The sequence below is a fragment of the Pteropus alecto genome, unplaced genomic scaffold, assembly GCF_000325575.1.
Source record: "Pteropus alecto unplaced genomic scaffold, ASM32557v1 scaffold114, whole genome shotgun sequence".
NCBI lineage: Eukaryota > Metazoa > Chordata > Mammalia > Chiroptera > Pteropodidae > Pteropus > Pteropus alecto.
Window position 1 is genome coordinate 5,340,943 of NW_006435793.1, and position 18,466 is coordinate 5,359,408.

The window sequence follows — 18,466 nt, forward strand, 5'->3', positions numbered from 1 at the left end:
GATACGTTCTAGGTTGTTCCTAGGAAGGCTTGAAACAAAATTCCAATATCTTCTTTCTTTCTTATTTTCTGTTGTATGGGGGAATAAATATTCTTCTTAGAGGACTTCTTTAATAAAACTTTTTCAGCCAGCTTTTCTGAAGAATGTTTGTCTTCTCTTGAGCTGCTGTTTATTATTTGACCACTTAACATTCTTGTTTTTGATCTGTAGACTGAAAGGATAGATTTTACTGTATGTTAATTATACCTTAATTTTAAATTTTTAAAAAATTATAGGAGGCACTTTGATTCTAATTTTAAATATGGCTTATTTTTATGGAGGTGCAAGTATGTCATTTTTGTAGGAAAACCCTGAGCAATAAAGTCATAAAGCTACCACTTTCTCAGAAACATTAAAATACCAACTAAGTGTACTTCAGGAAACATACAAAAATATTCAGGACAGCACTGCTTGAAATAATAGCAAAAAACTAGAAACTACCCAGATGTTCATCAAAAAGAGAGGGGATAATCTGTAGTATATTCATATAATAAGTAGAATACTAAAGGAAAATGAATCATTTACACAGCCATATGCATCAGTATAGATGAATCTCAAAATGACAAAATATACACAAAGTGTGATACCATTTATATTAATTAAGTTCAGAAACTAAACAGTGTAGTATTGAAGAATACTGTATGTAGTTAGATCATAGAAAAGCAAAAGGATACTAAGCACTGATTCAGAGGTTTAACCCAAGGTACATGTGTGGGACAGCAGGTGGATATGATATGAAAGGCCATATGGAGACTTCAGAAGTTTTGGTAATAGTTGATTTCTAAACTGGATAGGTTTTTTTAATTATACGTGTTGTCTGCCTTATACTTTACAACTTGAATATATGAAGTATTTGATAATTTTAAAAATTTAAAAAGCATGCACAGTTTGAAAGATTTTGGCCACCAGTAGTACAGTGTAAAACAAGTAAAAAAGCAAGGTGCAAATATTTAAAAAGGACAGTGACAAAATTGATAAATAGTGGAGATGAATGACAAAAAGATCAAAAACAGGATGAGCTTTTTGTTCAATGAAGATTAGTAGTTGGAAACATGGGTCCAGAAGAATATGAATACTTTCTCCTCTGTGACTAGATGTTTATATTAGGATTTTTACATTTAGTCTATGATTTGTCACAACTGAAATCTTTAGTTACTTTGTATCATAGTTTACAGTACTTACGTTCTATAACTACAGTAGCGACCTTTCATGCCTCGTCCTCTGTTGATTATAGTAATTGAAAACCAGTGAACATCTTCATAGTGTTAGGAGTATCTGTTACTTATTGCAGAACCAAGTAGCATTCTTAGGCTGTTGGGGAGTAGATGTAGTCTTCTGAGTACCTATTCAAAGAATGCTTTAGGTGACCAAATTATATGGATGTTTTCATCTTTGTTTTTCCTAGACCCTGATTGCCTTTTATATTTCTTATGACAAGCGAGTCATGTACTTAAATTTTATTAAGAACTTCCAAGTTGTCAGTCATACTGTTCTTGAATCCATGTTATTTAGGGTATTTTTCTCAGAGTCCTCTGACTTGTTCTAATTCGGAATGATTGTCTTTTGGACCTGCTGTACTGCCATCATCGTGGGATTTCTTTTCATTGCACTTCTGGGATTTCTTTTCATTTCTTCTACTGTTTATTGGATCCTGTGTTTATATATAATTGCTCAGGTGAAAGAAAGAGCACGCTCACACACAGCACTCACACATAAAATCAATCAAGTAACTTCCTCTAAAGAGATATGTGAGAAGCAACTTTGAATCTATCTATATACATCTGGCAAGGTCTTTGTTTTTGCCTTCACACTAGATTGGTTGGTTGGAGTATAAAACTCTAGGTTCAATATTATTTTCTTTTAGAGCACTTTTAGTTTATTTTGTTTTCTGTGGGAAGTCTAATGGCTAATCTAATTCTTTCTTTGTGAGTTACTCCCTCTTTGTTGGAAACAATTTTTTTGGAGTTCTTGTTAGGGTGCTAAAATTGATAAGAAATGTAATGAAACTTGCACGTAGTAAAACTTTTAAATAATTCACTGTCTTTAAGTATTCATTGTCATTTCCTATTACTTTGAGTAAAAAAGTAAGACTTATTAGCACAGTACTAATAAAGAGTTCACTTCTCTTCACCTGTTGTCTCTCCTTTTATTCGCTAATGTGAACCTATAACAGTATGGAGAGATGGGAAACTTTCTCCATCACCTTTCTTTATTTCTACTCTTAATAGCAATGCATTTGTTGTAAAATAACAATGTTAACCCACAATTTGAACATCAGTGAAAATATGTAAAGGTTTATAGCCTAAGTGTTTTTTTCAGGTCGTTTTTGTGGACTTAACAGCATTCCTCCTCCATTTTGGGCGGCGAATTTTTAAAATTCAAAGTTCTATATCTTAGTTTGCATTAAGGTTTGCAGTATAGTATATAGTACATGCATATGAAAGCTAATGATCATGTTTGGTTACTAGCCTTTTGTACTTAAAAAAAAAAGTCAATTTTAGTAAAATCTGTTTTACTAACTGGAGATCACTTATTTCTCATGCTTATGTTCAGTTCATGTATGAATTTGTCGATTCTTGATCGTTTGCCATTTTGTTTTGTTTTAATCAAAATATTTAAATTTCAGTGGTTATTTTCTTTTTCTGAGTTTTAGGATTATCAGAACATAACTCATTTTCTTATTAAAATCAAGGGGTAAGAACAAGCGTACTTTTCATAGCACCATTAACTCTAGGGAGAAAAAAGGTTAGTTTGGTGAAGAGGATTACAGAGCATTTGTATATGGTTTTGAAAACTATTTTCTATTTTAGTTATAATGACAAATTTGAGTTATAATATTCTTAAATATAGAAGGAAAATGTTATGTTTTTTACCTCTATTAAAATAATTTGGAATGGTCGAAAGTAACCATTTAGCAGTTTTTCTTTCCTATCAGTTTAGTCAGTTCTGTTTTATATTATCTCTTAAAATCTAATGTAGTATGTACTCTTAGTACTGTAGTATGTACTCTTAATATATACTCTTTAGCTACTGTTCTAACATGATTTTTGCGCTAGCAGTAGGTACCAATTACTTTGCAATCAAAAGTGCTGTAATACCCAAATAATTAAAACTTGCCAGGAGTAGACTGGAGATAGGAGATTCTCTTAGAAAACACACAGTCCACATCAAATTTTGAGTTCATTTATAATTTTGGCAGTTTTGGTGAGACTCAGTTGAGAAGTTGAGTTGTGTGGGAACTCCTGGAGAGTTAATTCAGTTAATTCATACCAATTTTATAGCTAGTAAGCAGTGCTGTGACCCTTGAAAACTTGAGACTATGCCTCAGCATGTAACAGGTATGTTTTGAATTATCTGCCATTCCTACAATCTACCCAAAACTCCCATGTCTTTCTCAAAATGCTGTGACATTCTAGTTAAGAAGTGATGATCTAGATCAGTTGACTTTTTTAAATCATTCTTATATAAATCTTATTTTATCCAGGTAACTTTTAATAAAGAAAATAAATGTAATGGCCTTAAAAAACAGGAATAAAGATGCAGAGGAGTGATTTAGAATCAAGTTAAGGGCCTACTGAAATTACACCCTCTCCTAAATTGATCTCTCAGCTGTGAATTGCTGCCTTAAAGAGTAACTGTTATCTGATGGGGGAGCATGGTGGAATTTCTGACCTGAGTTGGCATTTTAAAGAGAGGGTCAAGTACCATACAATTGCTTATTGCTCACTGTGTACCTTGTATATTGTTACCTGATGAGTTTTGTAGTGATTTTTAAGAAACAGTTTACTTTTCATTTGATATTATTTATTTTGTATCTCTGTTCCTCCTCTGCCACCCAGCATCTTTCTCTTTAATGGTATTTAATTTGGGTTGATAGCATATTTTTTTTTCTCCTTTATACTTTAGAGTAAACATCTAAATACCTGTGCATAAACAGTAATGTAAAAGGTCTTATTCAGTTGATTGATTTTTTGTTGCATTGGCAGAGTGAAGATAGTCCAAGTCCCAAGAGACAGCGCCTCTCTCATTCAGTCTTTGATTATACATCAGCATCACCAGCTCCCTCACCACCAATGCGACCATGGGAGATGACATCAAATAGGCAGCCCCCTTCAGTTCGACCAAGCCAACATCACTTCTCAGGGGAACGATGCAACACACCTGCACGCAACAGAAGAAGGTTAGTTGATCACAATCTATTTCTTAAATTTTAAATTTTCTTCTACTGGTAGATTGGTGAGGGTTTTTTGTTTTGTTTTTTTGCAGGCAGTTTTATAAACATCAACACATATGTACTGATATACTCATACATAAAAAATCATTGCAAGTTGTTTAGACTCCTACACTAGATTTTGTAAGAGTTCATTTAGCTTGTGATCAGCAGATGAGGAAATTAAAAGAGGCCAACATGATTTACCTGAAATCAGCCCATACCATTATGTATGAGTTTAGGTAGCTACCTTATGGTTTAAGACTTTGCAGGCTTTCCTGCAATTCTGACAATGGAAAAATGTGTTTTATAGTTCACAACAATAAGGAAATAAAGAGATCCTAGAAATAAGCTACCTCTTCTCCATTTTATTCCTATTCCTTCTGTATCTTCTAAGACAATTGGGAGCTTAATTAGGTATCTTTTAAAGTTGTGGAGTCTGTGGTATGAAGAGTAATTGAGGTTTAGTTCAGTTCTCAACCTTCTTTTCCTTGGGACTTGGTCTTTGCCTTTCCTTCCCAGGGAAATGCATTTCTTCCTGAGCTGCTTCCTTTGGTTTTTGTCTGAGGTCATACATTTCTTATTCCAGGGAAATAGTGTATCTTTGAAGTGAGACAACTGTTTTCCTGTGCAGGTTGTTGATAATCTAAGAAATAGTGATAACTTTGAATTAGGAACGTTTTACATAGGAAGGTTTTATTGTCTCCTCACAAGCCATATATTGAAGCCCCGACCTCCAGCATGTCTATATTTGGAGATGGGACCTCTAGGAGGTAATTATGGTTGAATGAAATCATAGGGATGGGGCCTTGATCCATGAGAATTAGTGTCCTTATTAGAAGAGACATCAGAGAGCTCAGTTTCTTTGGCATGAGGACACAGTGAGAAGATGGCCATTTGCAAGTCAGGAAGAGAGCTCTTGCCAAAAACCAACAATGCTGGTACCTTGATCTTGGATATTTAGTCTTCAGAACTGTGAGGCAATATATTTCTGTTTAAGCCTCCAAGTCTGTAGTATATTATTATGGGAGCCCTAGGAAAGTTAATTCTGGAGGGATTTTAAAACCACCATTCTTTGTTCCAAATGAGACAAATAAACCTGTTTCTGAGCTATATTCTGTCAAGACACTAAATTTTTATATTACCCAGTGCATTATTACTCAATTATATGAGATATTTAAGTAAAATAATGTTATATCAAGCAGGGAAAATATTTTATAGCTGTTAAGTATATTATGAGGAAAATGGTTGGTTTTTTCCAAGGTTATAGCCTGAGCACCTGCTGTAATTTTTCCTATTATTTTAATAGTGAAATGCGTCATAAATTCAGAAGAACACGTACAACAAATATACACTTAAAAGGACTACACACAAGTGTATCCAAACATTAATACCTCAAAAAGCACCCCTTCATTCTTCCTAGAGAATAAACCCTGTCCTGTGATTTGTCATAATTCTCTTGTTATACTTTTTAATAACTATGAATGTATTCTAAAACAATATAATTTGGGGTTTTTTTTGCCTGTTTTACTTTCATTTAAATGTATTCTTTGACTTTGTTTACTAAGCATTTGTTTTTAATATGGGCAGCAGTAGTTCATTTTACTGTGATATAATCTTTTGTTATCATAATTTACATACCCATCTACTGTTGGGTATTGGTTATATCCAGTTTCTTACTATAATAAAGAATGCCATTTTAGGGGCCTTTATACACCTTCTGGTGTTGACATGCAAACATTTCATTAGGATATAAGCCTAGGATATATTGCTGGGTCATAGGAAAAGCTCTGGACCAGAAAGAGAGCGTTAGGAGTGTCTGTTTCCACATGGTGGTAGTAATTAGCTATGGATTCTGAAATTGAAGAGAAGCATCACTCTCTACGTTCATGGTAACACAAAGAAGGGATGGGGGAGCACTTACCTAGAAAACAAGCTAGTCTTATTCTGCGCGACAGAGTATGATATTCCTTACTTCATTCTCCCTTTATTATTAAATTGTAGGCTAGCTATAAGCTTAGCTGTCAGATTTCCTTCCAGAAGCAAGCTCTGCAAGCAGATGTAATACTCAACAGCAGTCTGTCATAATTTCAAATACAAAGATGAGCACACAACCAGGAAATTACCAAGCATCTGAAGAAAACCAGCAAAGTGAACGAAGGGCACTAAGCCCAACGAAATAAAGAACTTGAAGAAACAGAACAAACAAAATAGAATTTTAGAATAAATGTAACATAAAAGAGATGCAAGAGGAAATTGATTATATCCATAAAAATTAACTAGAAATTTCCATTGATGAAATTAAAAACTCAATAAATGGAAGGTCAAGTAGAGGAATTTTCCCAGAATGTAGTGTAAAAGGACAAAATGGAAAGTGAGAATAGAAAGTTTTAATATTGTCACAGATCCATCAGTTCTAAATATGTTTAGTATTATCAGATGGAGACATTAGAGGGAAGAATTTTTTTTAAATAATACAAAATCATCTTTCAGAATTGAAGAAAGGCTGCATGCTGAACAAGACTTGAAATTTCAGAACATACACCAAGGATAAATAAAAATTCACAAACATCCCAAGACAAAACTTTTGAGTTCTATCAGCTGATTAATCATTTAAGTGTAAAGCCAAAATGTAAAAGCATTTCAAAGAAAGCTGACCAGTAAAGTCCTCCCTGAAAGAATTATTAAATATTATACTCTATCCAGGAAGCAAGAAGTAGGATTCAAGACCATTGTTTAAAAAAAGGGAAAAGATCTGAGCATTAGATGGGGACAGAGCAGAGAGAAGTAAAAGTGTGTCAGATTTCAATTTTTCCCCCTACTAATGCTGAGTTAATCTAGATCTTTTTAGAAAAGTGGAAGTAGGTGTTTAAAAATTTAAGAGTAATCATTAGAATAGAACCAGAATGTTTAACTTCCACACAATGAAACAAAAACAACATATATAGAAAACTCAGTCCAACAAAAGGCATTTACAAGTGATAAACCTACAACAGTGACAAAACACATATCTGTCACTGGTATAAAGTCAACTAAAAGAAATGCTTGTACGTCTTTTATTACTATTTCTTATTTCTAAATGTTGTACCACAGAGAGGCGCACACAACATTTAATGAGAGGCAATACAGGAAAGAAAGCCACCAAAATTGTAAAGGGACTTAACATGTCAGCATGAGGACTTGGATCTAATTTGTGTTTAATTTGAAAGCTATTGAAATTATTGAGTAGGGAAGTGAGAGCAAATGGCAACAACAGAATAAAAGTTTTAAAAGGGCCCTGAAGGTTAGTGGGCAGGTTGAGTACTTTTTCAGGAGATGAGTGATGTGAGCATACACACACACACACACACACACACGCACGCACGCACGCACGCACACACGCACGCATGCACACATTATTTTGAATTTAGGGGGCACATTTTTTCATACCTTAACATCAAATGAAGACTTAAAATTGATGGTATTTCATGGTTTATTGGCACTATTTTCCTTCTTTTTAGTGATAACATAAAACGGTTCTTTAAAATGTTTGTACAGGGAGTGCCCTTCTAGTTGCTTTGTGGGGACGCTGCCAGATTTATGAATTGCTCAATTAAAGCCAATTAGATATTAAAAAAATAATAATAAATAAAACTTTCATACAGATATAAAAATATGTGCAAATACATGAATTAATATACATAGATACATTGTCTTGTTCTGTCCTCTTAAACTAGAAACAGTGACTTCCATGTAGCAGTGAACACACCTGGCTTCTAAATACCGTTCTACAATTAAAGGATCCAGGGCTCTTTGGAGAACTGATTAATTCCAGAACTGGTATAGGGAAAATACACAATGAGCCTATAACAAATTGTGGTGCCACATATTAAGAAACTGCTCAGAAGGAATGGGGACATACTGAAAGGACACAGGAGCCAAACTGAGAGTGCTCCCATTCTACAAAGTTCAAATTGTTTGAACAACTAAATAAAACGACAGTGTAGATTATAACCTAAAGAATAAAATAAATATCCATGAGCACATACTGGTTATAAATAACTGAGTAAACAAATGGGAGAGAAGTGATCGTGTTTCCTTATGGAATTCCAGTAAAAACATGTAGAAGAAATGAGGAGAATAAAAAATCACTTAGTAATGTAGTGATGGCTAAAAATTCATTCAGGCATGCTAAAATTATGGCAAAACTTTCAGTAGAAGCAAAATATTTGCATGGTCTCAAAGTATCTCCCCCCAAATATTTGGTAATTACAAAGGAGAGAATGGTGGTTTTATAGTAGAGGGTGTCGGCAGACAGCAGTTTAACCAAGTGATCAGTGATATATTAAGTGTGTAGTGGCGATGCATATCAATGTCCTGTGCCCCTTGGTATGATACATTGAAAGGGCATATCACCTCTGTATCCTTTTCAGTAACAAATAACCTCAGGCACACAAGAAAACATCAGACAAACCCAGGTTGAGGGACATTCTTCATAGTAACCGTCTATGTCATCAGAGGTATCAAGGTCATGAAAAAAGGCAAGGAAAGACTGAGGAACTGTCACAGAAAAGAGATGATTAAGGAGATATGACAGCTATATGCAATAATGGGATCCTGCATTGGATTCTGACACAGAGGACATTAGTAGAAAAACTGGTCTCAGTACCTTCTGTTTAATCGATAGCATGATACCAAGATTTATTTCTTAATTTTGATAATTTTTCTGTGCTAATGGAAGATAATAGCATGATGGAAAGCTAGGTGAGGAGTATGCAAATCTATACTAAAATTATCTGAAACTAAAACGTTAAAAAAGTGAGTTCAAGGTGGATGACATCTTAAATTCAGTGAAGTACAATATGTAGATCTCGAAGCAAAAATGCAAAAAGAGATATGCTAAAAATAAAGATAGAGGAATTAATGGAGCAAGAACTTGGGGGATGGTATCATGAGCACTAATGAGGAGTTAATGTCACAGGGGAGTGTCCTTTGTTCTCTTTAAGATTGGGCAGTTGGGAATGAAGAAACAGATTAGAGGTGCAAAGGGGGACTATTGAGGGAAAGCTGACCTGACCTCAGTAAAGCTTGCTAAGGTGACTGTGTCTAGAGCAAGGCTGTTTAGCCTCCTTTGCCCAATGTGGAGTACATTTTAAAGAGGCCTGCTGCTTTTTTGAATTGCATTGATGCTGAGGCGTTGCAAAAAGCCTCATATGCCTAACGGGCATATGAATTGTGGAATTGTAGGAAAGTAGAAAGTTAAAGTTATCCAGAATAACAACTTACTAAAATTCGTATTAAACTATGTAGATGACTAGTGCATGGAGAGTAAATGTGGTTTCCATCAATAACCAGATTCTAACTAAAAATTCTGCATATTAATGGAATGTTTATGCTGACACTACCTCTCAGTCATTTTTATTCTCAACATTTACTCAATTATTTTTATATTTGCAGTTGTCAGCAAATTAAATGTTCTTTAATTATTTCATATATTTTCTACTCATTTTAAAAAATTATCATTTAGGGCATATAGAAACTATAACTTTGTGTTTTAGCCAAATAAACATATGCCTATTAGGCATACGTGAAATACTGGCAAGATATATGCAGATTAAATTTTGTTTAAAATTTTTTTTTTAATTAAAATTTTTTTTTAACTTTTTAAAAGTTATTTAGTAATCTTTATAAAATAAGGGGAGAATAATGATAGGTTAAGCCAAATGAAATTGCTTATATTTGACTGCTTTTTTGCCTATAAAAAGGAAAATTTCATACAGTTAAACTAAAAAAATGATAGTGGTGATTGGCTATTGATTTCTAAATACTTTCAGAGCTGAATACCAGTTTTGTTTTGTTTTTTGTTATTTTGTAAAAAAAGTATACATTCTAATGTATATGTAATATAATGTAACAGATCATTACTGGAGGGGAAGGGAGTAGGATGAAGGGCGAAAAAGGTGAAGGGGAATAAGAGGTACAGATTTCCAGTTATAAAATCAGTAAGTCACGGGTATATAATATACAGCAAGTGGAATATGGTCATAGTATTGTAATAATGTTGTACAGTGTCAGATGGTTATTAGACTTAATTATGGTTATCATTTCATTAGGTATTTAAATGTCGAGTAACTGTTGTGTACCCAGAACTAATGTACATTAACTATATTTTAATTTAAAATATATTATTTTTAAATTGGTAAGTTTTTAGAGCTGATGGGGAACTAAATAGCAATTATTTACTATTCAAGCTTACCTTAGCATAAACTACTGATGGGTTGCAAAGAGAGATAATACAGAATCCCAATGCATCAGAACAGTAAGCATTAGAATGACCTTTTTGACATTTGTTATATTGTAGTCCTCCTGTCAGGCGCCAGAGAGGAAGAAGGGATCGTCTGTCTCGACATAATTCCATTAGTCAAGATGAAAACTATCACCATCTCCCTTATGCACAGCAGCAAGCAATAGAGGAACCTCGAGCCTTCCACCCTCCGAATGTATCTCCTCGTCTGTTACACCCTGCTGCTCATCCACCCCAGCAGAATGCAGTAATGGTTGACATACATGATCAGGTATAGTAATAGATTGTCCAAGAAATACAGCTGCTAAAAGTTGGTGACAGTTTATTAAGATTTGGTTTTTGTTGTAAATTTCTTTTAATTTTACATAAAAGGAAACAGTTCTGCTTAATATGAAGCATTTTAGGTAAGTTCATTCTTCATAAGGATTGAAGTGTAAATTCTACACAGCTTCTTTAGAAGAAAGTTGAACTTTAAAAAATTAGGAACAAAGTTATAAAAGCTCGGATTGACTTCATATAGTTGATTTGACATAAGTAGTTGGTTTGAAATGACTGATACAGAATTAATAGGATATATCATTCATATGTGGTTTGAGTACATATTCCTATTTCTCCCTTCCAGTTTCTTCTAGAATAATTCCTTAGGCAAGACAGTTGGATGCATCTTTGCTTATAAGTTTCTATAGGTCTCCAAGATGACAATTACAAAGCTTCATTTCTCCTAGGAACTGAAGGACTAGCTGAGGAGAGGGCTTGCCAGGCTTCAGAGCCAGAGGTCTTCCTGTAGAGTTTCTGAGGTCAAAAGAGACACAAATCTAGACACATTCTTATAAAGTCACTGAATTTTAAGGATAAAGAAAAAATCTTGCAGGTTTATAGACAGAAATTGCAAAAGAAGAAGACAGGCTAGCATCTAAATTTTCATCTGCACTGGGTGATAGAAACAGTGAAAATACTGTATACTGACAATTGAAAGGAAATAGGATCCCTCCCACATGCCATTTTTCTGTCAGACATATTCTCCCTTATGTTCAAAAACACTTTAAAAAATTGATTTTCCAGACCACATTCTTTATGGTTTTAACCTGATAAAGCTGTAAATCAAATGTTTTTAAAAACAATGACACTGAAATATTTGAGGCAAGATTATAATTAAAAGGAAAAATCTTCATAGCAAAATCAGTGGGATACTCCTAAAGGTGTTTTCTGAGAAAATTTAATAAACCTGCATGACTTATTTTAAAAATTGAAAATTTTAAATTTCAACTAATTGCTTGAGTAATTAGGGGGAAAATAACAGAGTAAACCAAAAGAAATTGAGAATAAATTACTAGGAAAAACAACTAAAATTAATGATATAGAAATCTATTTTTAAGAGAAGCAATTCAAAGAAAACCCAATCCTGGTGCTTTGAGAACTTGATAAGAATGGCACAGCTTGTGACTTTGGTTAAGAAGAAAAGGACAAATACGAAGAAGAGTAGGAATGATAAAAAGACATCCACACATATGGGAAACATTGAAAGAATTTTTTTCAGTTATAAAATGAAAATAGCACTTGTTTCATAAGGGATGTTGGAAGAATTAAGAGTTAATCCATTTTGAGCACTTTCTCTAGTACAAATGGTAAGTGCTTGTGTATATTACTTCATTATTAACTATTATAATGAAATTCTATATATAACACTGAGAAGACAAAAAGAAAACTTAAAGGAAGTTCAAAAATTGACCCAAGAATAATAGGAAAATTTGAATTACCACAAAAGTGTGAAAGCTAATTAGAGATTTACCATTGAAGGACACAGTGACCAGATGGCATCACAGCTGTTTTTTCTAACCTTCAAGGACCCTAGTTTTAATAATATACAAATGATTCCAGGCTTTTTTTTCCTTGAGACAAATTTTCTAATTATTTTATGAAGCCAGCATAATTTTAATAACTAAAAACAAATAAAGTTGTTAATCCCCAAAAAAGCTATAGGAAAAAAACTCTCAAATTCATAGGAAGACTTTCTAAATTGATATTCAGAATATACTAGCAATATAGCAAAAGAATAACCTATGACCAAATAAGATTTATTCCAAGTAAGAGAGGCTAGTTTAACATGAAAGTGCTCATATTACATTTAAATAATAGAAGGAAAACCACATGTGATTATATCAAAGGATGTCGAAAAGTCAGTTACAGTTTAATAAAAACTAATTAAATAGAACAAGAAAGAAATTACTTAAAGAAGTAAAACTAACAGCAAGTATCCTAATTGGTGAGAGACAAATCAGCAACTAGAGAGATACTTACTCTGTTCATTTTTATTTAATGTTATATTAGTTCTACCAAATACAATAAAATCATGTAGTGATTGGTATAAAAAAATTATATCTTTCTCCCCTTCATTATATAATCATAGTAGAAAAAAACAGATTCTAGTTTAAAAGAATTTGATATGGTGCCTAAATACAAATTAAGTGTATAGAAAGCAGTAACTTATGTCCATTAGCTGATGGATAGATACAATATGGTATATCCATACAATGAAATATTACTCAAAAGGTAATGAAGCACTAATTCATGCTGCACCATGGTTTAACCTTGAAAACATGCTAAGTAAAAGAAGCCAGTCACTAAAAGCCACAAATTGTATGATTCCATTCACATGAAATGTCTAGAATAGGCAAATTTATAGAAACAGAAAGTAGGGATAAATAGTGAATGTTTATCATTACAATAGTAGAATAAATATACCTTCATACCATGGAACGTAACTATTATAAAGAATGGATTAGAATTACACCAGGAATGTGAGCAATATCTGCAAGATACTGTTGAGCAAGAAAAGCAAAATTGAGGGAAGCGTAATGTCCCATTCTGTGAAGCATGACAATTAAATATATGTGTATGTATTGAACTACATGAACACAAAGAAAAATATGGAGAAATGTATACTAGACTTGGGGGGACGGGGGTTATCCTAAAATGAAGGGAAGAGGAAAGTGGTTAAGGATGGAATCAAAGAAAGAAAAGGGAAAGACTACATTTCAGAAATAGTGAGGTTTCAGTTAAGTGAAATAATGTGTTGTATCTACATATTAAGAAGTGAAGCAGTTACATTTATAAATACCAGAACAGCCCAAGATGTAGAAATGATGAACACCAATAACCATGGCAGAAATTGAAGGCATAATAAAAAACTGTCTTTAGAAATTATATCTAAATTGTCTAATCTGTCAAGAACTGATAATTCCAATTTAAAGTATTCCAGATCATAGTAAAAGAAAGCTTCCAGGTATATATTATGAAGCTTGCATAACCTTAATAATGAAATCTCATAGACAATAAAACAAAACTCACCTAGTTTCTCTTTTGAATACAGATGCAGATGTTTTAAATAATCATAGCTAGCGATGTAGTAAAAGAATCTATTAGAATAATTGAAAGACTTATTATGAATATATTCTGGAAATGGCAGGATAAGTTCAACATTAGGAACGTCAAGATAATTAGCTCCGTTATAAAGGGAAAATGTTTTATTTTGTTAATAAATGCAAAAAATATAAAATGTAACCATCATTTCTAATAAAATAGAAAAAGTACATTTATTTTCTAGAACTAGTAGACAAGGTTATTGAAAGCATTCCCCTCTGAGGACAGCCAAGTATGCTAGATAAAATATTAGTGATATTCTAGAAGCATCAGAAGAGCTCAAAGATCAGGAGAAATTACCAGGTCAAAATCTAAGGGAGAGTAGAGATGCTAGTTCTGTCCTGAGGGTAATTTGCTCATTTGTGCAGAGTTGAACTTCAATTTTAAGTCTATCAGGTAGCAAAGGGGACAGAAATTAAATACTAAAGTTTGAGGAGTCCCTTGTAGATAGGAAACTATCCCTATGCAAAGTATATCCTCCGGTTAAGAGTGACCAGAAGCAAATGTAATTTATAGCCAAATTCACACCAGTTTGTGAAATTAAAGTATTTGGGACTGCAGGGGCCTAGAAAACATGCAGATAGATTCTCTTTGGAGGAAGGAATCTTCATTCTGGTTCTCAAAGAATTTCCCCAAATAATTTTTTAAGGACAGTAAGCATTAAACTTAACCAAGTACATGAAAGACTAGAAATAAGAACCAGCAGAAACAGACCTACAGTGAGTTCAGATAACCTATTTCATGTAACAGGATATTTAACAGTGAAACTTTGAGTGCTCTCCTGCTGATAACTGGAATAAGCCAGAATGTTCATTATTACCACATCTATTCGATATTGTTCTGGATGCTAAGCCAGAATAGAAGACAAGAAAAAGAAAGCGTGTAAAAATAAGAAGAGTGCATAACACTATCAAAATTTGTAGATGAAATGATCATATAGATAGAAAATTCCAAAGCATCTTAGATAAATGATTAGAATTAAGAATTGAACAGATTGATAGGTTACAAAAACAACTATATAAGAAATCAAGAATCAAACATAATAAACTTCTTAAAAGATATATTTACTCTAAACAACCCAGTTTTTTCAACAGATAAGCTGTGATGATGAGGATGAGGAGGGATGCAAGTGGCATCTATAAATTTAAAGAGACATTCTAGTTAATTGCAATATGTGAACCATTTGTGGATCCTAAGAGAAAAATATCTTTAAAATAATTTATGATATTGATGACATAATTGGAGTTTTGAACATTGACTTAATAAGATAAGGAACTTTTTCTTAAAATGTGTTAATGCTGTTGTGCTCATTTTATTTTAAGTGTTCTTATTTTTTAGAAATAGATACAGAAATATTTATTAATGATGGGTTCCTAGGATTTACTGTGACAAAATAACAGGAAAGGGAGAAGCTGATGGGGAGTAGATTCACTATGGTTCAGTGGTTTCGGAGGCTAGGGTGGGTATGGGCATTCATTGTACTACTATTTGAGAATGTTTGAAATTCCCTATAATAAATATTCAAATAAAGTACCGTTGAAAAATCAATATGAAGGGTCAATCTTAGTAAAACATGTTCACAACCTCTATATAGAATGTTATAAAACTTTGTCAAGGCAATTTATAGAAAATCTATCTAAATACTGAGAGATTCAGCTTGAACAATTCAATTTTATAAAAACTGTTGTCAAAACTGACATAGAATATGTAGAATTAGTGTGATGCCAAGTAAATTTCCAGTAAGTTTTTTGCATAACTTGAGCTGATGCTGCAATTTCTAAGGCATTTTAAAAGACATGGGATTGTCTAGAGCTGGGGAAAGCAAACTTCCGCTGGCTGTTTTTGTAGTTTTTTTGGACTACAATTTTGCTTGTTTTTTTTGTTTGTTCGTTTTTGATCTGTAGTCTATAGCTGTTTTATCTGAGACTAGTATGGCCCACGAGCCTAAAATAATTATTTTCCAGCCCTTTATGAAATAGTTGGCCGACTGACACTCTGGTCTAGAGTCTCTAAGACCAAGTGGTTCTCAGAGTATGTCCGGGATCAGCTAATTGGCAGTAGCAGCATCACCTAGACTTTTTAGAAATACAGATTCTCCGATTGTACACTAGACTTAATGAATCAGAAACTCTTGAGTGCGGGACCCAGCAGTCTGTTTTAACTCGAGTGATTCTAATGCGTTAAGAGAACTATTGGTCTATAGTCCTGAAGAACAAGGTGGATAGAGTAGCTCTTCCAATTATTAGGACTTATTACAGAGCTATAGAAATGAAGGCATTTATGCCAGAATAATTAAATAGGCTAATGAAATATAAAACCCAGAAATAAACCAACATATTTATGAACACTGTGTATGATATATGACTGTAGATGAGTTGGGAGAAGAAAGAATTTCTAATAAATGATTCTGGGACAATTGAGTATCTAACTGAAAACATGAAACTGGATCCTTTACCTCATACCATTCACAAAGTTCAGTCCAGATGGATTAAAGACAAAAAATGTTAATGGCAGAATTATAACTTTCAAGAAAGTAACATAGGAAGAGCTTCAACACCGTAAGAATGGAAGGCTTTCTTAGATAAGATAGGAAAAGCACTAACTGTACAGAGAACTGTTAATACATTAAAAGAACTGTGCTAATTGTCAGAAATAGACTTAAACATATATTGGTCACTTAATTTTTGGCAAAGGCATCAAGGAATTCAAGAAGGAAAAGGAAAGTCTTTTTTAGTAATGGTGCAGAAACAACTGGATATCCATGTGGATAAATTTGAACTTTGGCTCTTCATATCATTCATAAAAATAAAGATGGGCTCTAGATCTAAATACAAAAGGTAAAAAATGAAAAATAAAGGAGATTGTCTTCATAAAGTAGGCAAAGATTTCTTAAACAATATATGAAGCACTAGCCACTTAAGAAAACACTAACATACTGGATTTCACTAAAATAAAAAATTTCTGCTAATCCAAAGACAATATTTAAAAAGTGAAAAGACAAACCACTGCCTGGAAGAAAATATTTGCAATACTATTTCTGAGAAAGGACTAAGATCCAGAACGTCAAACATTTCCATTAAATATTTTGGTATACATTTATTTCCATTAAAATCGGGTAGAAGATAGGTGCCTGTGAAGGGCATTGTTTTCGAGGGTTCTTTATCACTAGAGTAAAAAGACAAATAATTGTGTTGAATCTTAGCAGATACAGTTGTGTATATCGAAAAGGAGATTCTAATTTTTAAAAATACTGGAATTAAGTTAGATAGGGTTGTTAGTTCAAGATATAAAAAAGTAACTTTTCTCACTACTAGCGCTAACCAATTTGACATGGAAATAGAGAAAAATATATTGACAATATAAAACCTAAAAAACTTACTGAAGAACTTTGAGGAATAAATTTAATAATAATAATAATATATCTTTATGAAGAAAACTTAATTTATTGAAGAATAGTACCATGGTATTGAAAATGTGCCCTCGTATATAAAATTATGCCTTAGTATAAAATTATATTTCCTTTGTAAAATAACATAAATTTTGACACAGTTAAACTAATACAAATCAGGATACCAGTGGATTTTGAAACTATAAAATTATTTGAGTTTTATTTTTTTTTTAGATAGTTTTATTTTTTAAATTTTTTATATTCTTAAAAATTTTTCACTTACAGTTGACATTCAATGTTATATTAGTTTCAGGTGTACAGCATAGTAGTTAGACATTTATGTAATTTATGAAGTGATCCCCCTGATTAGTACCCACCTGACACCATACATAGTTATTACAATATTACTGACTATATTCCCTATCCTGTGCTTTACATCCCCAGTGACTGTTTTGTAACTACCAATTTGTACTTCTTAATCCCTTTACCTTTTTCACCCAGCTCCCCAGTCTCCCTCTCATCTGACAATCATCAGTTTATTCTGTGTATTATAGGAATTTATTTACATAAGAGTGTGAATATGGCCAAAAAATAAAATGAAAGTATGGTAATGAGAAGACTTTGTCTTATTAGATATTAATTGAAACAGCACAAATTTGGCACAAAGTAGATATATGTGTATGTGGGACATTATTGAATGGATAAAAGATGGTATTTTAGTTTAGAGGAAAAAGGATGGTTTAATAAATGGAACAAGTATAATTGCAAGGAAAAATTAGAACTCTACTTCATACTATAAACAAAAAAAAACAGATTTTAGTTAGAGTATATATTAAATATTAAAAAAAATATATTAGTCTAGGAGCCTATTTGTATAACTTCATAAAGGAAACTACAAAGCTACACTTTGACTACATTCAATAAATATAAGATCATGAAAAAATTTTTTCCATTAAAGTTTTTTATTTAAAGATAAAGACTGGGAAAATATTTTTGTTACACATGACAAGCAGGTGCTTATTTCTAATTAAAAAATAAAACTATAAAGGAATGTGATAGCTTAATAGAAAATGAGCAAAGGATATAGATTATTTACAGAAAAAGAAATCTAAATGGTTAATAAACA

At 32.6% G+C, this 18,466-nt stretch overlaps 1 protein-coding gene across 12 annotated transcripts in view; it reads left to right on the top strand.

The window, feature by feature from the left end:
• RNF38 (ring finger protein 38) overlaps nucleotides 1-18,466 on the top strand; it is a 62,668-nt gene that overhangs the window by 25,431 nt on the left and 18,771 nt on the right. For all 12 annotated transcript variants that reach the window (XM_006911576.3, XM_006911578.3, XM_006911577.3 and 9 more), the window contains 2 exons: nucleotides 4,026-4,219; nucleotides 10,590-10,803. In XM_006911576.3, the coding sequence (XP_006911638.1) occupies nucleotides 4,113-4,219; nucleotides 10,590-10,803 (321 nt within the window). In that variant the 5' untranslated portion in view covers nucleotides 4,026-4,112. The remainder of the gene's footprint in view (nucleotides 1-4,025; nucleotides 4,220-10,589; nucleotides 10,804-18,466) is intronic.